This window comes from Arvicanthis niloticus, chromosome 24 (genome assembly GCF_011762505.2).
Source record: "Arvicanthis niloticus isolate mArvNil1 chromosome 24, mArvNil1.pat.X, whole genome shotgun sequence".
NCBI classification, from domain to species: Eukaryota; Metazoa; Chordata; class Mammalia; order Rodentia; family Muridae; genus Arvicanthis; species Arvicanthis niloticus.
Genome location: NC_133432.1, coordinates 993,192 through 1,013,932, shown reverse-complemented (window position 1 = coordinate 1,013,932; position 20,741 = coordinate 993,192). Strand labels below are relative to the sequence as shown.

Below are 20,741 nucleotides of genomic sequence, written 5' to 3'. Positions count from 1 at the left end.
TCACAGAGTAACCACTGTCTGCAATGTCTCCACAATGTTTCCGCAATGTTTCTTTGGTCCTGAGAAACAAAATATACAGGTCCAGCCTATTATTTAAAATCAGACCTGTGGAGCTGGAGAGACAGTTTAGCAGTGAAGAGTGCTTGCTGCTTTTGCAGAGGACCCAAGTTTGGTTCCCAACACCCACAACAGGTAATTCTTCTGGGCCTCTTGGATACCTGTACACATATAAACAGATCCACAGACACAGTCACACATACACAATCAAAAATAAAACATTTAGAAAAATACAGAAGTACTGTGAGGCTGAGAAGACAGCTCTGTCAGTAAAGTGGTTGCCTTGCAATCATGAGGACCTGAGTTAAATCCCAGAGTTCATGTAAAAAAGGCCAGATGTGGGGGTGCTGAGACAGCTCACCAGGTAAAGGCTCCTGCCTGATGACCTGAGTTTGATCCCCAGGACCCACGTGGTGGGAGGAGAGAACCATTTCCCACAGGTTGCCCTCAGATCTCCATACAAGCTCCTCCTCCATATTTAGGTACACAAAATAAATAAAATATAATAAAAAAGGGGATGCTGAAGATATGGCTCGGCAGTTAAGGAGTGCTTGCTGGTCTTTCAGAAGATGTGAATTCAGTTCCCAGCACCCACATGATGGCTCACAACCATTTGTAATTCCAGTTCCAGGGGACTCCATGTCCATTCTGGCCTCTGCAGGCAGTGGGCATACACATGGTACACATACACGGATGTAATTTAAAACACCCACACACATAAACATATGTATATATTTAAAATAAAAAATATAAATAAAAATAAAGCCAGGTGTAGTGGTAGACACTGGGAAGGATCCTTGGAGCTGTCTGGCCAGCCAGACAAGCCTAATTGCGAGAGTGCTAAGCTAATGAGAGAATTTTTTTTTTTTTAAGGTTTTTAGAGACAGGGTTTCTCTGTGTAGCCCTGGCTGTCCTGGAACTCACTCTGTAGACCAGGCTGGCCTTGAACTCAGAAATCCGCTTGCCTCTGCCTCCCAAGTGCTGGGATTAAAGGCGTGCGCCACCACTGCCCGGTGAGAATCTATTTCAGTGCAACAGAGGATACAGACAAGGTTGTCCTCTGGCTTCCACAGGCATGCACACACATGAAAATACACATACATACAAATACTCAACAATAACAAGACACAGTGCCACAGTCTGAGGTGCCCTCGGGGAGCCAACCACAGCCTTCCACTATCTTCCCAGAAGGTGCCCTCGGGGAGCCAACCACAGCCTTCCACTATCTTCCCAGAAGGTGCCCTCGGGGAGCCAACCACAGCCTTCCACTATCTTCCCAGAAGGTGGGTCCCCCACCAGATCTCCATGTCTTTGTTTTTACATTTTTATTTATTTTTATTTTTAAGATGTGTTTGTTTTGTCTGCACATGATTATGTGTATGCACCACGTACATGCTTGGAAGCACCATGTGGGTGCTGGGAACTAAACAGGTTTCTCTAGAAAAGCAGTGAGTGCTCCTATCTGCTGAGCCAATTCTCCGGCCTCAGCTCTCAGGGTTTTTATTTACTCTTCCAATTCGAGACCAATTGTACTTCTTGTTCGTAATGTGAGACACCCCTGTACCCCATGTTGACCACTGGCCCTCCTTCTTCTCCTCTTCCCAGTCACTGCCTGTGGTTGACTGTACCAGCCACAGGAACCCGACTGACTGCTAAGGTGGAAAGAATCCACTCCTGTTTCCTTCTCAGCAAGTCAAGGGTCCCAGTGCCCTTTACCACTGGGTACTTAGGTGCACATAGCATTGTCCCAGTCAAGGGAGCGGATCCACAGCTGTTGTACAAACTCAGCTAGTGTTCTTTCCAGATAGCTTAATAGGCCTCCTATGTTATGAATTGAGCCACGACCTGAGCATTTTTGAGTTTCAAACTTGCCGTGTTCTTTTTGTGCTTGAAACCAGGGAAAGATTTTTGTTTTTAAGCCTCAACTATTCCTTTAAGTCCTGACAAGGTCACACGGGCCCTGTTTCCAGGTTGGGCAGGATATACCTCATGTAGCCCAAGAACACTGTTATTGCCTATGAGAAGCCCTGTATTAAAGGATCACTGATCACCACTGTCCACAAAGGACTACTGCACAAGAAAGCCCTGAGTGCACCATGTTACGTAAATCGGCTAGTCACAAAAGGCCAAACCCTGTTGGACTCCACTTCCATGAGGGCTTGGAGTCATCAGCTCCATAGAGACAGATGGAAGAGTGGTGTCAGGGCCTAGAAAGGCCCTGTTTAATGGGAAGATGTGCTCTGTTGCATATGGAGGGCTTTGTGGTGACTGTTGAGATCAGGCTACACCCTACTCTAAGTTATTTCATAATTATTTCATATTGTACAAAGCAGGGGTTTTCCAGGCTGTGCACTGTCTCAGAAGAAGCCATTTTGCAATTAACTTTTCACTCTTTTTTGAGGGAAAAGGGATGATTGCAACTCCTGGGTAGACCCAGAAACTATGCCGTTTCCTGTCAGGTAGCACCCACCCACCCAGGACAGACTAATCTGATTTATTCCTGGGAGTAGAAAGGGTACCCATTGGCCCTACCTCCTTGCCTCAGGTCCACTTGCTCCTCTGTGCAGTGAGAGCAGCCAAACTGCAGTTTCCGAGCAGACGTCAGCCTTGAAGTAGAGGGTTACAGGTTAGCCAAGGAACTTGGCCTCTAGTCTCTGAGCTGTAACTCTATTCCACTCCACTTCCTGCCCCGCCCTCTACACGGGATATAGAGATACATGGACATGGCCTCCTACTACACTTTCCCTACTTTTTACTTCTGTTCCAAAAAATCAGGACTAGTTACTAATAGCCAAACACACCCCTGCCTGGCTGTGTAGGGCACTGACTCCTTGTGGGCCACCCCTCCCCAGGACCACAACTCCTGAGGCACCTAGAGTCTCCTTTCTCTGCTCCCGGGTCTCCACTGTCAGGTGCGCCTGTCTGGTGCTGACTCCACCTCCTGATAATAGTCTCAGCTTGTTCTCATTTATCCATCCTTCTGTCTGTTCTACAGTGTGTGGGCCGTTTGTTCACTTGAGATTTTTGCTTTGGGTGGGGGCGTGGAGACTGAACTCAGAGGCTCACAAGTTCTAGGCAAGTGTTCCACCAGTGAGCTATCCTAAGGTATAGTTCCAGCACTCCTTGTTAGCTCTTTAGGATTGATTAGGATGGACTACTTAGAATCCTCTGTCTCTACCTCCCAAGTGGTGGGATTACTGTTTTTTGTATAAGCATGTTCAGACTCAGGCAAATTAAACCAGGATTTAGCTATGAAAGGAGGACTCACAAATAATGGAACCAAGATCTATGGTGGAAAACAGGAAAGATGTAATCAGCTTGGTGATTACCGGTGGGGAGGTCCTGTCTGGAAGGGATCTGGACAACTGGCAGTCTGAGATGGACTAAGACCCAGCCTTTTGTCACAAAATATTCCCTAAAATTATGCATCTGGTTGTTCTGAATTAGATTGCCTTTGCTCCCTAGGCACTGGTCAGATTTAATCAAACAGTTCAAATATGCAATTTAACTGTACTATTAGCTACAGCAAAGAGATATCCGGGTTTACCAAGGATGGAATTGCTCTGGCCTTACTTTGAAGTATTAGCTAAGATGACCACATGTGGGTGGATCTTGAAAACACGATAAAGCCAGACATAGGTATCGTATTTCAAAGAAAAAAAAAAAAAACCTTTTGAGATAGGAAGACTATTGTGGGATAAGGAGGGGGAACAAGAATAGCGGCTTCATGGATGGGGGTTTATTTTGAGGTGGGAGAACATGTTTTGTGTTGCACAACGTTCAGAGTGTACTACACTCTTTGGATTATTCATATGCTAAATGCATCTTATTTCCATAAAAGACAGCTTAAAATCATCTGTCTGAGACACATTAAGATGTTTGGTATTTGCTTCAAATAACCTGGGCACCGGAGAAACCTAATCAGTTACCAGGAAACAGTTTCAGTTTGCAAGGGGTGGTGGGGATAGGAAACGGAATTAATAGCACAATGGGCAGTTCCGTGGAGAAATGAGGGTTGAAGCGTGCGCCCTGTGTGTCTGTTATGAGAAACCTGGGGTGCCTGCCCTCAGCCCCTGAGCCTTTCCTGAGCTTCAAGAGTGATGAGGGTTGCAGTGTGGAGCTTCTCTTGGTCTCCCCCGGGTCTCTCCCGGCTGACTTGGCTTCTCTGCCCTCCTTGCCACCAAACTAGAGTTGTGATCCACCAACTGCACCGCCAGGCTGCACTCTGAGCCGCACCGGCCACACCTGAAGCCTTCAGGGAGATCAGAAGATACAACTCCATCAGCTTTGAAAAGGGACTAGATTGCTACTGTCACAGTGGGCGGGGAGCGAGGCCACACCCCCAGCCTGCCCACTCGAGCCGAGGGTGTGAGGCGTTCCAGCAGCTCTGGTGGACCGAGCTCCTTGGGCCATGGCCGCTGCACAGCCCCGGCTTCCCGTGGGGGCGGCCATGGTCCGGCGCTTGGCCCGGGGCTGCTGGTCTGCGTTCTGGGACTACGAGACGCCCAAGGTGATCGTGGTGCGGAATCGGCGCCTGGGATTCGTGCACCGCATGGTGCAGCTGCTCATTCTGCTTTACTTCGTGTGGTGCGCGGGCCGGGGCACAGTGGGCAATCGGGCGAAGGGGAGCCTCAGCTAGGGGCTTGCGCGGGCGCCCTTAGGGCTTCAGGAGAGGGATATCCTGGTCTCTCCAGGGTTGCCTCCGGAGCCGGCACCGCCCTGTCCCACAGGTACGTCTTCATCGTGCAGAAAAGCTACCAGGACAGCGAGACCGGTCCGGAGAGCTCCATCATCACCAAAGTAAAGGGGATCACCATGTCGGAACACAAAGTGTGGGACGTGGAGGAATATGTAAAGCCCCCGGAGGTGCGGCGCTTCCTGCCCCAGCCCCGATGCTCCTCCGCGGTGTGACTGGTCTGAGTGAGCTGACAGGCCCACCGCGCCTTTATTTCTGCACCCAGGGGGGCAGTGTAGTCAGCATCATCACCAGGATCGAGGTTACCCCTTCCCAGACCCTGGGAACATGCCCAGAGGTGAGGAGGGTTAAGGGTGGTCTGGGAAAACCTAGGCCAGTTACAATCTACCCTCTGACCTACAATCTCCACTCTAGAGCATGAGGGTTCACAGCTCTACCTGCGGTTCAGATGACGACTGTGTGGCCGGACAACTGGACATGCAAGGCAATGGTTAGTGTGTACCAGGGACAGTGGGGAAGGCGGGGTTAGCACTGACCTCAGCAGATTAACCAGTTTGTGTCCTGTAGGGATTCGGACAGGGCACTGTGTACCCTATTACCATGGGGACTCCAAGACCTGTGAGGTGTCAGCCTGGTGCCCAGTGGAGGATGGAACTTCTGAAAAGTATGCAGGAACCACAGACCCTGTTGGCAGTCTCGGTTCTCCTTACTGATGAAGATCAGATTAACTGGGAGGAGGAGGGGCTTTGGGGAAAAAGAGACTAAACCACTGCCTGTAACTTTGCAGCCATTTTCTGGGCAAAATGGCCCCAAATTTCACCATCCTCATCAAGAACAGCATCCACTACCCTAAGTTCAAGTTCTCCAAGTGAGTCTGAGGGACAGAGTAATACCAAATGCCTGGCCAGTTTGTAGGCATGTGCTGGGTGCCAGTTGTTTAGAGTACAGGTCTGTGTCTTTTGCTACTCCTTAGGGGCAACATTGCAAGCCAGAAGAGTGACTATCTGAAACATTGCACGTTTGATCAGGACTCTGACCCATACTGTCCCATCTTCAGGCTGGGCTTCATTGTAGAGCAGGCAGGAGAGAACTTCACAGAACTGGCACACAAGGTAAGGGACAGAGGGCATGGGGACAGAGAAGCTGGGTGTCAGCCTCTGGCTACCCAGGAAGGGTTTTACTGCATGTAGATGTACCTTCTTTGTTTTGGCCAGCTTTAGCTGTGTTTAGGCAGAGGGGAGAAACGCGATCACCGTCTGTGCAGGTACCTGCTCAATTATTGACACCAGGCCCCAGGACCGGTGCTAATACCTCACTATGCCTCCAAAGCCAGAAAGTCACTTGTTCCCTGGACCCTTGACTCTGAGCTGAATCCTACCCCTTGAGGTTTTTTTGCTCTAAGCTCTCCAACCCTCCTTGGCTCACTTTTCTGCAGGGTGGTGTCATTGGTGTCATCATCAACTGGAACTGTGACCTGGATCTGTCTGAATCAGAGTGCAACCCCAAATATTCTTTCCGGAGGCTCGACCCCAAGTATGACCCTGCCTCCTCAGGCTATAACTTCAGGTACACTGTTCTCTGAATGTCTGGATCCATGACATAGACAGTGGTGGCTGCTTTGACTATAGTTCCACCAGAAGTGGTCCTAAAGAGAGGAAGACGAGTGTGCATGAATGCGTCAGACTGACAGCTTCGACACCACTTTGGTTTGCTCAACCCTAGGTTTGCCAAGTATTACAAGATAAATGGCACCACCACCACTCGAACTCTCATCAAAGCCTATGGGATTCGAATCGATGTTATTGTGCATGGGCAGGTACTCACAGCTGAAGGGTTCCACCTAAGCCTGTGCTGGGCCAGCTCCGTGTCCCTTATAGCATCACACCCTCAAGCTCCACTGCTGCCACAAGCAGCTTGTGCTGAAGGTCTAACTAAATGTAAGTGTGTTCTCCACAGGCAGGGAAATTCAGTCTCATTCCCACCATCATCAATCTGGCCACTGCTCTGACCTCCATCGGAGTGGTAAGAAATCCAAATCCCCTTGGTGGGGTCTGGGTCAGGTAGGAAGTGTTTGTTTGGTATGCCTTTACCCACTTGCACCTGCTGATTCCAGGGCTCCTTTCTGTGTGACTGGATTTTGTTAACGTTCATGAACAAAAACAAGCTCTATAGCCACAAGAAGTTCGACAAGGTGCGTACTCCAAGGCATCCCTCAAGTAGATGGCCTGTGACCCTCGCCCTTGTCTTGGGCCAAATCCCTCCCCCACCTAGTCACTACTCCCAGGATCAGCCACCCAGCCCTCCATCAGGTGAAGGACCAACTTTGGGAGAAGGGGCAGAGCTACCACAGGCTGCCCAGCCTCTTCGGCCTTGCTCCATTTCTGCTCTGACTGAGCAGGTGGTGGACACTCTTGACCAGCATATGGGACAAAGGCCTCCTGTCCCTGAGCCTTCCCAACAGGACTCCACATCCACGGACCCCAAAGGTTTGGCCCAACTTTGATCTCATTCTAAGATACAGACCTGGATCTGGGAGGGCAGAGACAGCTTCTGCTGCTAGGCAGCCCTAGGGAAGATCTGCGATCTTCAGTAACCATGCCCATGTGACTGGGAAACAGACACCTGTGCAAGAGGACAGGCATCTTGCTCTAGCTCAGGCTTATATTCTTCCTCTCCGTAAAGGCTTCTGGGGAGAAGTGGGTTCCTGCCATCTCCTTTCCCAACAGAACTCATATCCTTTCCCTGCCCACCTCTTGTACTCTCACACAGCATTCTGGAACCCCAAATTAGAGCTATGTCCTCCTGTTGTATAATTTTAAGCCCCCCTTTAGAAGTTGCAGCATGTGAGTCTAATAAACTGGTGATGAGCTTTCTGGTCTCAATTCTTTGAGAGTAGCTGTGGCCCCAGGAATATAAGACAGGAGAATCAGTCTCCTTCCTAGGGGTCTTGCATTCTGAGGGGGCCTGCATCCTTAGGTCTGTTAACCAGATTGGGTACAGAGTAAAACCACATCTGCCAAGGGGATAAGGCTATGTTTAGAATCAATGTCATGGGGTGAGGACAGTGAACAGGTGAAGCACAAAGCCAGTACTAACATCAGGGCCTGGGTTAATCTAGTTACTGCATCTTTCCCTTTTAGTAGAGTGACTCTGGTCAGGTAAAGCCTGTTGGGAGCCTGGATCTTAGTTCCTTGGTGGGTATGTCTATGCTGAGTTCCACCTGAGAAGGCATCCTAGCTCAGAACAGCACACCAAATGGTAGAGTGGCCAAAGAACCAGGAAGGAGTCCCTTCAGTTTCTCCCCACATTACCTGAAGATGGTTTGTGTTGGCATACCAAGTGTTATAGGATGCTTGGAAGAACACTAGCTCTTGATACGTACTCCCAGAACTTTCTTTCCTTGGTCATGGCCTCCACAGGTGACCAAATATGTTTAACTTCCTCTATATTTATAAGTTTATCTAGTTTTAGACAAACTGCTCTTTTCGGTTTGGCTACAGCTTAGAAACCAGGGCCAGAGATAGTTTTCTACTTCAGAACCCCTAAACTGATCTCTGATCGAATCCAGAGCTGAGTGGCATCTATGGCTGCAGTGACTTACCCTGTGCTGCTTTAAAATGGCTCTTCTGGGAGACAAGCCAGTGTCTCTTGGGCCCAGAAATCCAGGAAGCTAAGTTAACCAGCTCCCTCCTCCCCGCATCTAATTTGATTTGCTCTCCATTCAGAACCCAGCACTGCCAGCTCAGTCTGCATTCCAACCAGGGAGGATCAAATAGGTATTATGTTTCTCCCTACAGACAGCCTGAGCTCACCATGGTTCAGACAAATGCCTGATGGATAGATGTTAGATATTAAACTTTCCTTTCAGAGACTCCCTGTACAGGCTCATTTGTATAGGGTCCCTGTACAAATCAAAGTAGTAAACTAGGAATTGCAAACTATAGGGGGCTGGAGAGATGTCTAAGCAGGTAAAAGTACCTGTAGTTCTCTTAGAGGATTAGAATTTGGTTCCCAGCACACATGTGGTGGCTTGCAAGCATCCATAATGTCAGTTCCAGGGGATCCAATGCTTTCTTCTGACCTCTGTGGGTACCAAGCGTACACTTGGTACATACACATACATGTAGGCAAAATACTCATACACATAAGTTCAGTAGGGCTCTCATTATTTGGGGTATTTGAGTTTGGCACTTGGCTACTGCCCTGGTAAACTATGGGCTGGGCCAGAAAGAAGCAGCAGACAAGGGCTGCATTTAGCTTAGGGAGATTTGAGAGTTCTCTTATTTCCTGAGACCAATGGAAGGTTCTGCTTGTCTAGCAGATAGGTCAGTGTCAGTACAGAGTAGGGAGGTGAGAAAGCTACTTATTCCACCACTTGCAGTGCTAACAGGCATCATATTAAAAAGGCTGGCGATTAAGCTGCTCCTTTAAGAGGGTGCCAGCTTCAGTGCTCTGGGTCTGTGATGTCCTGAGGAACAAGTGATGGCTGAGTACAAGCCCTCAACGATCTGAAACCTCACAGGCCTCCTTTTCCTTGCTGCTTCTCTAGTTAAGCCTCAAATCTTGCATGTGAGAAGGCATTTTTCTAAAATCTAGGTCTTAGACAGGGTGTTCGAGTCTATGAGAAATGACACTTAAAAACCCCTTGGCTTATGGGCCTCAGGCTTAAGAGGTCCTTGCTGTCCAGTCCTGGTGGACAAAGAGTGGGTTTTTCATTGACACTAGGCAGGTCAAAGGTGTTCTACCCTTTAGGCCTATCTGAGACCAGTTCTGGACAGAGCTCCAGGTCTCATTCAAGATACTGGGTGATAGACAACCCTCTTCATACTTTGCTCTGAAGAAAAAACCCCGGGTCTGTTTCTGGATTTCCCAGAAAGTAGCCTAGGTTCTACACCCATGAAGTTGAGGGAAAGGCCAATTTGTTTGAAAATAAACAAGACCCTCCTCACAGTCAGGGTTTTGCACTGGCTTGTCTTCTCTGCCCACATCCCCTCACCTCACCTCAGAACATATCTCATGCTCAGACCAGAGGCAGAAGAGCATTGTATGGATGCATAAAGGAGAAGCTTTAAGAATTCATTTATTTAGCCGGTAACTAGGGGACAGAACCATTCCCTGTTCCTGCTTGTTTATGCCACTTTGCGGTTCCTGGAAGTATTTTCTCTTCTCCTCCTAGGCTATGGTCATGAGTTTGGAAAAGCCAGGTGGTCAGTGGTTCAGCCTTTTGGAGCAGGTACTAAGGTGTGGGATACCAAGGTGTCTTTAGCCTAGGCTTGCTATCAGTTTGATACAGAGCTTGTCTGTAGCAGCCATTCTATGGTCTCCTGGAGATATGACATGCTGTAGTACTTGGCAATGTTCTGGAAGATTCTAATCTGTTCCATGAAAACCTGTAGAAACAAATAGACACAATGACCCTGGGTTTTACTCAGACAGGAGGGGAAATGACCCACAGTGTGAGAATGGCTCACCTTAGTGTGGATGGTGAGAACAAAGTCCCCTGCGCAGCTGCAGTACACAGGCATATGGGTCTCTTTCATACCATGGCACTTGAGGCATACCTGAAACAAGCAAGCAGCATCACTAATCTTGGCTCAAACTGGATCCTATCTGCAGCTTTGCAGCCTTACTGAGGAGGGATACCTCTGTGGAACCACTGGAAAGTTTATTTCCCTGCTGTAGTCATATCAGGGATTGACTTGATGAAATCCAAGGGTTATTCAACTCTTGGCAGCTCCTTCTCCAAGATGTCCACCTTGCTGTGGGTATCCTCAACCTGGACTACTAAGGTCTGGGAAGGTCCTGTGCCCCAGTTGGCTCTGTCCTAATAGTTGCCCAGGGATATACACAAGGACTCTCCTCAGGTCCTCAAACTGCTGCTGAAGCTTTTTCTGCTTTGTTCCTGCGCTCTACCAATGACCTCTTTACAGTCTGTTACAGTCTATCTCCCTCTACTGGACAGATGTATGTGCCCATAGAAGCTATCAACAGACAACGACAGAATGAGTGGGCTAGGTCCATGGATGAGGACAGTCAGGACCAAGCATGATCTTGGCTTCCTTGAAATACTGATAATGCTTGGAAACTCCTGGGTGGACTGGGGAGCTCACCAGGTCCTGAAGTGTGAAGGCCATCAGTTTCCTCTGTAGGGCTTCCACCAAGGCTGACTCAATGGCATTTGAGTCGTAGGGGGCTTGACAATTGGAGCAGAGCCACTGAGGCAGGATGGTTCCATCCTGGGAAACGGGAAGAAGGCTGAGATGTCAGTGTGAGTCGTAGCCATGGCCCACCTGAGCAACAGCACAGAGGGCTGGTGTAAAGAGAAGATGTCAGAGAGGAGTGAGTGCAGGGGCAAAGGAAACCATCACTGCTCTTGGCTGCATTTCATACAGCCTGAGTTTTTTGTTTGTGCTGATAAGACATTTTCAGAACAAATTTTTAGCATGCTGCAGTGGAGTGGCTTAAGGGTGGTCTATTTTTAATCCATAAATGAGTAACTGAGGCAATATGTTGTATATTACAGGTTGGGCTACATGTCCCAACCACTTTGGACATTTAGAGGCTTTGGTCATCAGCTGAGCTCACCTGAGAGAAAGAGGAATCTTTGCACAGGTCCAGGTCTCGGCAGAAATTACAGCTGTGGCAGATTACTTCAGGGAGCACATAGGAGTGGCAGGGGTCTCTGAACTGGGCCTCCTCAGAGAATTCACCAACGTCTACCAGGCGAAGTAGGTCTCTGTTTAGCTTATTCACCTGATTTGTAATGTTTGTATCCAGAGACAGTACCTATGGGGACCACAGACCATCATGAAGTAGCTCCTAGGCCTCTTTGCCACTCTAGCTGGACCAAATACCTCTTCTTAGCTCATTTCCCAGCACCGTCTTAGCCCTTCCTTCTGTCTGGAAGCCCCAGAAAGTACTGATTCTCTACAGTAGCAACTCTGTCAGTGAGTGGAGTCTTCACTGATGAAGGAAACAACATCGATTCTACTTAATACCTTCCAGAAACTAAAGAGGGCAGATACCCTCTTTTGTCCTAGGAGGTTAACACCACCCTAATACTAAAACCAGACAAAGACACAGGCCGTTACCACCATGAGAATGGACAAAAAAAAAAAAAAACAAAACAAAAAAAAAAAAAAAAAAACAAAAAAAAAAAAAACCCATATTAAGTACTAGAATCAATGTGCAAAAAATACAGAATCCAAAAATAAAGAAGCCAAAATGAAGCCAGCTAAGGTTTTTTTTTTTTTTGTTTTTGTTTTTTTTTTAAAGACAGAGTCTTACTTGGTAGCTTTTGAAGGTACAGAGTGTCCTCAAACTGGTCCTCCTACCTGCCTCAGCAGTCTCTGGGACTGCAGGTATAAGCCAACATGCCCTTTGCGCTGTAAATATTCAATGAAAAAGGGCTCTGGAACTGGACACCCTGGAAACTTGTGCATACACTGTAAAGATGAACTAAAAATGGACCACAGATCTAATGTGCAGTTCATTATAGCTTGTTTTCTGGGAAAGACAGGTCAGTGACTGTCCAAAGTGCATCTGTGGAGAAGAAACATCCCCAGCTTACCATGTTAAACCCTAAGGTGTAGTCACTTGATACCCAGTGCTCAGCTTCAGAATGAAGCACTGGGGTGCTCAGATGGCACAGTGAACAGTAAGTGCTTTGAGTAATAATCCCAAGGGCACCGGTAATATCATCTCACCGTGCTGGCCACCTTTCCCAGAAAACAAGCTCTGTCACCTCATTTGGTCTCAGAGGTCTGTCCTGGCTCACCATGCCAGAACTGGTGGCAGGCAATTCATGGACTCCTTCCACATCCATGGGCTGTAACTTTCCCAGCACTCTGCTCGCCTACTTCAGAGCCTCTGTGCCTGGTTCCAGGTCCCCCAAGAGTGCCCGAGTCTCTGAAGTGACCAGTCTCTTATGGTTTATTGCCAGGCTTAGGGTCTATCAGAGCAGGGTTTCTTCTGTAATACCTAAATTCAAATCCCTCAACAATGGTTTCATTTGATAGGGACCCAGGAAATGCTGATGGAATGGCTGAAGGACTTATACCTGGCCCTCACCTTGCACACATATTTGATGAACTCCAGAGCAGGATTATTGAGCAGCAAGTGTGAACCAGGGAGGACAGGGAACATCTCTGAAGGCTCAGTGTTGTTCCTAGAACCTGTGACTTTCTTCTGAATTTTCTGAGTAATGGTGAAGAAGCTCTGAGTGAGCTCATTTGCCACATAGTCTTGAGAGAAAGTGATCATTCCTGGGAAAGAGAGTGCGAAGGGACAGACTCAGCTGGCACTGGGTATCTCCTACCCATTTGCCTGTACCATCGGAAGCATACAGGTCAGGTCATGGCACAGCAGTATCCTGTGACCAGCGACTGCTCACCAGGAAGGCCTCTAGCTGCCCCTTCAGCTTCCTGGGATAACTGGCTGGGCCCCTTCCTCTTCACAGGGGTGCTGCCGGGGGCACTGTGTCTCAGCTCATCTTTCATGCTTTGGTACACAGCTACAATGTACGCTGCAGAGAGAGGCAGACATAGGTCACACAACATTGGAAAATACTCCAGAATTTGAAGGAGTCCAGTGGCTGCTTAAATGATCAGACATACTCATCTGAAATGTCATTGTTAGTGACAGCTTATCTGCTGCCCTCTGATGAGTCCAAAGTCAAATAGAGAATTGGATATAAGAAGGGAACTTGCAGCGGTGGCACAAGCCAGCACTTGGGAGGCAGAGGCAGGCTGAGTTCAAGGCCAGCCTGGCCTACAAAGCAAATTCTAGGACAGAACAACCAGGATTACACAGAGGGTTACAAGGTTACAACCTTGTGCCCGTGCCCGTGCCCGTGCCCAAGGCCAAGGCCAAAGCCAAGCCCAACCAACCAACCAACCAACCAACCAACCAACCAACCAACCAACCAACCAAGAAAACCCTACAAAAAGGGAATCTACTGATGCCTGAATTCATCCTTAGAATAGTGAATAAATAGGACAAGCACAGACAAGGATAGTTTATGAAAACAGATCCTTAACAGCAAATGCTGACAATACCGTAATACCTGAGCCCACATGCCTGGAGTATTTCTCTTCCTTCCTTCCTTCTCTTTTTTTCTTAAAAAAGGCTTTTCAAGACACTTTCTCTGTATAATCCTGGCTGTTCTGGAACTTGCTCTGTAGACTAGGCTGGCCTTGAATTATGAGATTCACCTGCGTTTGCCTCCCAATTGCTGGGATTAAAGGCATGCGCACCACTGCTCAGCTAACCTGGAATATTTCTTGAGACAACTTGGAAAGGTAAAGACTTAAAAGATGTAGTCAAAGACGTAAGCAATCACACATGAAACCCCCTGTTGGTACAGACCCGTGAGAGTGTAAGAAGTCCTATCTATCTGTTGACAGTTTAATGACCATGCTCATCACTTGGTTTTCTGTTTTAATGAATGGCACTGAATTATAAAAGTCTAACTTTTATGCTTATTTCCATATTGACCACAATAACCAGGTTTATAAATACTTTCAAGGTATGAGATTCTTAGAGTTAGTGATGTCCCAGAGGCCAGTCTTGTTATTGTATGAGCATGTACATGTTCCCAGGGATGTTAGTCGTGAAATATTATTATTAATATTAATAATATTATTAGAAATAGAGCTGGGAAACAGCTGTGGGACTCCCTAAGGGGAGCTGCTCAGGAGGCCTAGGGAGAAGACAGAAAGCCCTTCCATTAGTTGTCCTCTGGTCCTGATGCTGGAAAAAGGTAAAGACAGCAGCAGCTCCACTGAGCTTGCCATTGTCCTTTCCACATCAAGGAGCCAGAGCCACTTTCAGTAACTCAGCTAGTTGTTCAGCTTCAGCTTGGCTCACCTGAAACAATCATGAGGAAGTAGCTCTGGCAAGAGGCTGCCTGTGGCAAGAACTGTAGAATGTTCCAGTTGTTCTCCAGTAGGTCCTCAACCTCAGATTCCCCCATGTCCTCTTCCTCCTCGTCCTTTTCCTTGTCCTCCTCGTCCTCAGTTTCCTCCCTTGCCTGGGAGTCTTGCTACAACACAAAGACAACCCCTATTTCCACCATGGCAGTAACATACAGTAACATGGGAGGCAGGACTCCTTCAGCTTGGAAGACCAGTGCTCCTTGGAGCATGCTAGCTCACTAAGGCGACTGGGAACTGTGGTTCTCATTTACTCTTTTAGAGGGAACTTCAAAATTATCCAACGTCCCTTCTATTTATGGCTAACCAACCAGAACTTCCCAGTGACCAGCTTTTTTTGATCCTTTAACAATTTCTTCTTTAGTTGGGAGCAGTGCCTTGAACCTGTGGCTCGCTTGATACTCAGGATGCTAAGGCAGAAGAGTCTTTGGTGGTAAGGATTAAGGCCAGCCCAAACTACACAGTCAGACTCCATCTCACAAAATAGAACCTCTTGTGTTGGTGACAATTTTCCCACAGGCACAACTTGACTGTATGCCTGTGATCCTGCCAGGGTGAATTCACTTCTACATCAGCTTATAGGAAAAGTTGACACTAACACTATGCCATTATCCTGATGGCCACATTTCCTTCCCCCCTCAGTGAAGTCTATCTCCTAATCACAACTAGAACTGCTCCTGTCTAGACCTTTGAGCCATGGTGCCTAAGGAAGTCTTGTCCTTATCCCACAGCTTCCAGTCTTCCTAGTTTTCAGTGCTTCCCCTTCTGGCCATCTACAAGGATGCCATGGAGAACAAGGGTCTGTAGTCTGGCCTATTTTCTGGGTACTGCTCTAGCACAAGGTGATCAGCTACATCTCCATTTCATAAATATCACGCCCCTTCCCTTCCCCCTTATGGCTCTTGGATGCAACCCCCATTCACTCACAAGTATTGTGCATCACTAAATTTACTCTCTCCCTCCCAGACCCCGCCTTTCCACAACTCTGCACCGGAATCCCTCCCCTGACCTGTCACTGAATGTTTTTCTTCCCTCTGTGGTGTGTTAGTCTCAGAGGGGGCAAGTAAATTAGAATTTCCATTCTAATGCTGAATTTCATTCTGTGCAAAAAGTGGGCACTGCTAGCTCTCTGTGATCACCTGAAACTACTGCCCCGACACCCAATGTACCTGAGCTGTCTCAGCTCCCAGGGTGTCTTGTTCTCTTGACATGTCTGGCTTTGCCAGTGTTTCCACAACTCTCCTCCCTCTTTTCCATGAATTTTGCCGGGTTCTGCCTCATGGAAAGCTCTTTGTCCTCACCAGGGCTAACACTATACTCCTAACTTTTCGTGTAAGCCCCGTGAAACAGGACTTACAGGGGTAAACAGTACCTGCCACGGGGTGAACATGGTCCCATATATATGTGGACCATACCCACCTCTTTTACCTGTCCACAGTGAATACTAGATGGAACTTTTCCTTTGATTCCACCATAGTTGGATGGGTCCATCCAGAGAAGGAATTCCCAGCATCGAGAGAAAGAGATTGTCAGGGAATGAAAGATCTCTTTAGAATGGATGCTGTAAGAAGCCAGACAGAAACTATGAAAGTGACACCAAAGCTTTCCTTGCTCCTCCCTTCCCTTCTTTCCCTTTGTAGCTATATACTCATCCTTTTACTTACAAATGAACTTCAGACAGTCCCCCAAACTTCCTAGCATACTGAAGGAGCTGCCTATAAACAACTGCCCGGTAATGAAGGTGACCAAGAGGGAAGCCAGGGCAAGCCCAGGTCCACTGCCTCTACCTTAGTCAGGTAGACTAAGTTATGTCACTGGCAGCATTGCTTCCTGTTTTCAAGCACCATAAGTTTTCTTCATTGGTACTACCCCTCGCTAAATTGGTCTTTATCATTATTCCCACCCTCGGTGCCTACGAGGAGGGAAGGAGATTCTAAATAGACTCCTCCTCTTCCTCATTTCTCTATTTAAAAAGATGTTTATTTATTTACCTTAATGTGCATGAGTGTGTGCTGTAAAAAACATTTATCGCTCTATCAAAACTGGAGTTTGATTAGGTAGCTATGACTGTCTCCAAGAGATCTGATTGACACCCTCTTTTGCTCTAGGCACCCACATACACTTTCTCTCTTTTTCAAAAACCAAACCCAACCCAACCCAACCCAACCCAACCCAACCCAACCCAACCCAACCCAACCCCAAATCAAACCCTCACAACTTCATCTTATACTGGAGCATTTGGGCCCCAACAGATTTGAGAATACGATTCATCCAGACAGTAGTCACCATATCACTGCCTGAAGCCAAAGGTATAAAACAGGGTCCTGCAATGGAGAACTTGATGACTGACCACCTGGAATCAGAACACTCCCATGTGACCGGCCCATATCTGCATATCTGTGAAATGTTTATGCAACAGCACTTTATAGAACCTTCTTATAACCAGAAGGTGGTATTCCTTTAATATCTCAGACTCGAACAACATGCTTTATATCTGAGTTGTCTACCATAGGTATACCACAATGTAGTAGCTACTCTTTCATGCTGCTGTGCTTAACCCTTGGTGTGATTTCTTCATTAGCAATGGAGATGCCTCAAACATCCCTCCAAAACTACAGCAGCTGCATCAGCAACCAAGATGTCCCTTCCACTAACCTGTTGGTGATATATTCCACATAGGCAAGGGCATCCTCTATCCGGCGCTTCTTTGTACAAAGGATGATGCGATTGAAGTTGGCATAGATGACTGATGACCCCAGGCGCTTGAACTCAGCAATGAGCCTGTGGAGTATGTTTATAATTAATGGAGGAGGTGCCTTGGTGTAAAAGGAAGCCCAAAAATATAAAAAGAAACCATGAAGAAGACCATGGTCATACTGAAACAAGAAGTATCCTGAGGCTAGAGAGATGGTTTAGCGGTTAAGAGCACTGACTGCTCTTCCAGAGGTCCTGAGTTCAATTCCCAGCAACTACATGGTGGCTCACAAACATTTGTAATGGGATCTGATGCCCTCTTCTGGTGTGTCTGAAGACAGCTACAGTGCACTCATACATAAAATAAATAATTCAAAAAGAAAAAAAAGTATCCTAACTATACTTAGAATGAGCAAAAAGAGCAGAGATTCAGGACCCAAAAGCAATAAAGAAATGTCTTTCTCTTTTAAGATGAGGTTTGGGGGCTGGAGAGATGCCTAAAGTGTTAAGAGCATTGGTTGGTTTCCCAAAAGCCCCAGGTTTGATTCCTATCACCTATATGGATGCTCACAACCATCTATAATTTCAGTTCCAGGGGACCCACTACACTTTTCTGGCTTTTTTGGGTACCAGGCACACACATGGTATAGATACACAAAAAGACAAAACACTCATAAACATTAAATAACAAAAACAGATGAAGTCTGGCTCCACTACTAGACCTGACCCTAAACTTTAGGACTCAGGCAATCCTCATGTCTCAACTTCCCAAGCAGCTGTGACTACAGGTGCATCTACCACAGCAGAGCAAGACCCCTCCTCTGCTTTCAGATGGGAATCCAGCATGGCAGAAAAATAGCAGGAATAAAAGCAATAGATAATAAAAAGGTCAAATAAAAACAGTAAGCTCTTATTACATAATATTTATAATATATAAACGGCTCCTTTCCATACAGAACTCAGTTAGTTTTTGGTTTTTTGTTTTGAGATGGTTTTCACTCCACTGTCCAGGGGAACATGATTGGGGTATATTTGACTCCACAGCCATCAGGAACAAGCTACTTCTCAGTAACCATGTCTTCAAATTCATCTGCATTAAATTTGATAAAGACCCACTTCTTTGAGGTGGTCATGGAACTTGGATTTAGCTCTACAAAGAACCTCAATCACATGTTGCTTATTCTGCAGCTTAGTGAAGATGGACATGATGACTTGGCCAATGAGAACCCTGGCCATTGAGCCCTGCAGTTTCTCAAAGGTACCATGAATACCTGTCTGGAGCCTAGACTGGGGACAGCTCTGAGATCAGAAACTTGAATAACTACCAGAGAATTGTCTCCAAGGTCCCTTAGGGCAGCCCATATAGGCAACCAGCTGTATACACTATTAAGGAGGCTGCTGTTTACAAACGTTACACACCAGGGCCCCATGGGAAACTCCATTCTGGTTCTTGTTTTGTTTGGGTTTTTTGAGATACGGTTTCTCTGTGTAGCCTTGGCTCTCCTCACAGTTGCTCTGAAGACCAAGGTGGCCTCAGAGATCTGCCTGCCTCTGCCACAATAGCAGTTAAGACTGCTCTGGGCTTTATACATCCCAAAGGCACTGACTCATGTCCCTCAGCCCACAGTGCAGGGTGAAACACTCACTGCAGAAAGAGCTTCTTCATCATATTGTGCAGTGTTCGGTGAAGGGCTGGGTCGTGGAGCAGAGAGCATGGCGACTGGAGCCAGCGGTAGAAGTGCATTACCTGGTTGTCAGCATAGATGTTGTGGTACTGTGTGATTTCCTTTACCCAGCCAACCACCATGCTCTTCAGGATCCTGAAAGATGACAGAGGATGAACCGTAAGTTGCCAGCATCACTGTCCCTTCTCATAATCCCTAACTGCCATTGTCTGAGTTTCATTCCTTGGCCCTATAACTTGTGAGCTTCACCTCCTCACCACTTCCCTCCATGTAACTCCCTGACTTGCTTATCACACCTGAACAAGGAGACACATAATAGGCTTTGTCCTTCTTAAGATTTATTTTTAATTTTTCAAAATTTATGTGTAGCTGTGATGGTATATACAATGAATCTAGGTGCCCACAGGAGCCAGAAGGTGTCTAATGTATTGGAGCTAGATTTACAGTGGCTGTCAACTACTCAACATGCATTCTGGGAACTAAACTCATGTCCTTTGCAGTAACAGTAGTCTTTATTATTTTTTTGAGAAATGGTCTCACTGTAAGAAAAGCAGGAATGAAGAGTCACAGAGTTGATTATGTACCTTCCGTGTGAAGAAGTAGGGACTGACCCAAGCTGCGTTTTCTAGACACCAATGATATGCAGGGGAGGTTCCTGGAACCAATTCAATGCTTAGATAGAATATACTGGACTTGGATCACGAAGGAGCCAGAGTATCAGCGACATGATGCTGAGGTCACTTTTATGGCTTTCTGTGCAAATGCTCACTTCCCTCAACTGGTGGTTGCTGCTATTTGGGTCTAATCCTCACCTGCTGCTCAAGGTTGAAACACTTTTTCTGCTACAACTCTGCTCAGTTCCCAGCTTTCTTAACCTAGTTCTTACTTTATCAAATTCTTCTCTTCCTTCATTTGGAGACAACAGGGCTGAAATACATGTTTTAGAATCACAGACATGAAATATCTACCTCGTACTTAGCCATAGTAACACATCATGACCATAGTCCCTATTGCCCTGGCTTTGCCACTTCTAGCATGAGTGAAGACTGAACCACCCTGTACGGCTATGGAAATATAGGCAGAGTAAAGTGCTCTGTGCTCTGGTACAAAGGAGTCACTCTACAGTAGACACTGCTCCATCACTAGGAGCCAGGGCTGACCTTATCTCTGACAGACGATACTGGCTACTATGACTCATTAGGCTGGGTACCCTGGGAATTTCCTGCAGATACACCTTTGATTACACTGAAAGCAATTATGTATCAAAAAGTTCTTTGTGAGAAAAGCCTCAGGCCTCAGAAAGGTCAGATGATAGCACTTGTGCTGCCTATTAGTAACTAGGCAGGGATGTGGGGGTCCCTGATTGCATTATGGAAGACTCAAGGGACGGACATCTCAGGAATGCTGACTCTAAGGCTGGAGATGGCACAGTAGTTAAGAGCACATACTACTCCTCCACAGGACTGGAGTTCCATTCCCAATATTCATACCAGGTGTTTTACGACCTCCTGTAACTAGTTCCAGGGTATCTGGCTCCTCTGGCCTCTGTGGACACCCACACTCAAATGCACGTACATGTACGTGTACACACACACACACACACACACACACACACACACACACACACAAATACCCATGGGAACCATCCTCTTTCTGAGAGAAAGGGTAGATGGGATG

General features: G+C 47.0%; 2 protein-coding genes and 1 non-coding gene across 8 annotated transcripts in view; 1 reads left to right on the top strand and 2 right to left on the bottom strand.

Moving 5' to 3' along the window:
* Positions 1 to 4,388: 4,388 nt before the first annotated feature.
* P2rx2 (purinergic receptor P2X 2) lies at positions 4,389 to 7,622 on the top strand. 5 transcript variants are annotated; one of them, XM_076922334.1, is made up of 12 exons: positions 4,398 to 4,644; positions 4,752 to 4,923; positions 5,019 to 5,090; positions 5,168 to 5,243; positions 5,321 to 5,417; positions 5,541 to 5,621; positions 5,727 to 5,865; positions 6,189 to 6,319; positions 6,476 to 6,569; positions 6,710 to 6,775; positions 6,867 to 6,944; positions 7,152 to 7,400. In XM_076922334.1, the coding sequence occupies exons 1-12, from the start codon at positions 4,469 to 4,471 to the stop codon at positions 7,254 to 7,256; spliced, it is 1,287 nt and encodes a 428-aa protein (XP_076778449.1). In that variant the 5' UTR covers positions 4,398 to 4,468; the 3' UTR covers positions 7,257 to 7,400. The 5 variants fall into 5 exon arrangements, with proteins under 5 accessions (XP_076778451.1, XP_076778449.1, XP_076778450.1 ...); XM_076922335.1 differs by having other exon boundaries at positions 4,399 to 4,644; positions 4,788 to 4,923; XM_076922336.1 differs by having other exon boundaries at positions 4,389 to 4,567; positions 4,788 to 4,923; positions 6,867 to 7,400.
* Positions 7,623 to 9,815: 2,193 nt separating this feature from the next.
* The window catches only part of Pole (DNA polymerase epsilon, catalytic subunit), a 51,458-nt gene continuing 40,532 nt past the window's right edge, over positions 9,816 to 20,741 (bottom strand). Inside the window, exons 40-49 of one of the 2 annotated variants that reach the window (XM_076922319.1) lie at positions 19,026 to 19,199; positions 17,341 to 17,466; positions 16,105 to 16,246; positions 14,621 to 14,795; positions 13,146 to 13,277; positions 12,824 to 13,017; positions 11,339 to 11,539; positions 10,864 to 10,989; positions 10,225 to 10,314; positions 9,816 to 10,143 (exon numbers count right to left, since the gene is read on the bottom strand). In XM_076922319.1, coding sequence (XP_076778434.1) covers positions 10,033 to 10,143; positions 10,225 to 10,314; positions 10,864 to 10,989; positions 11,339 to 11,539; positions 12,824 to 13,017; positions 13,146 to 13,277; positions 14,621 to 14,795; positions 16,105 to 16,246; positions 17,341 to 17,466; positions 19,026 to 19,199 — 1,471 coding nt within the window. In that variant the 3' untranslated portion in view covers positions 9,816 to 10,032. The remainder of the gene's footprint in view (positions 10,144 to 10,224; positions 10,315 to 10,863; positions 10,990 to 11,338; positions 11,540 to 12,823; positions 13,018 to 13,145; positions 13,278 to 14,620; positions 14,796 to 16,104; positions 16,247 to 17,340; positions 17,467 to 19,025; positions 19,200 to 20,741) is intronic. The other variant, XM_076922320.1, reaches the window with a different exon arrangement.
* On the bottom strand, positions 18,710 to 18,840 carry LOC143438285 (small nucleolar RNA SNORA70). Its single transcript, XR_013107227.1, has one exon. It is a non-coding gene; the product is annotated as a small nucleolar RNA SNORA70 (small nucleolar RNA).

Bases quoted from the DNA above. Each gene is read 5' to 3' on its own strand.
- P2rx2 (XM_076922332.1), top strand. From the start codon at position 4,469: ATGGCCGCTGCACAGCCCCGGCTTCCCGTGGGGGCGGCCATGGTCCGG. The intron at 4,645-4,751 runs GTGCGCGGGCCG...TGGTCTCTCCAG, and splicing joins ATTCTGCTTTACTTCGTGTG to GGTTGCCTCCGGAGCCGGCA. The intron at 6,776-6,866 runs GTAAGAAATCCA...TGCTGATTCCAG, and splicing joins CTCTGACCTCCATCGGAGTG to GGCTCCTTTCTGTGTGACTG.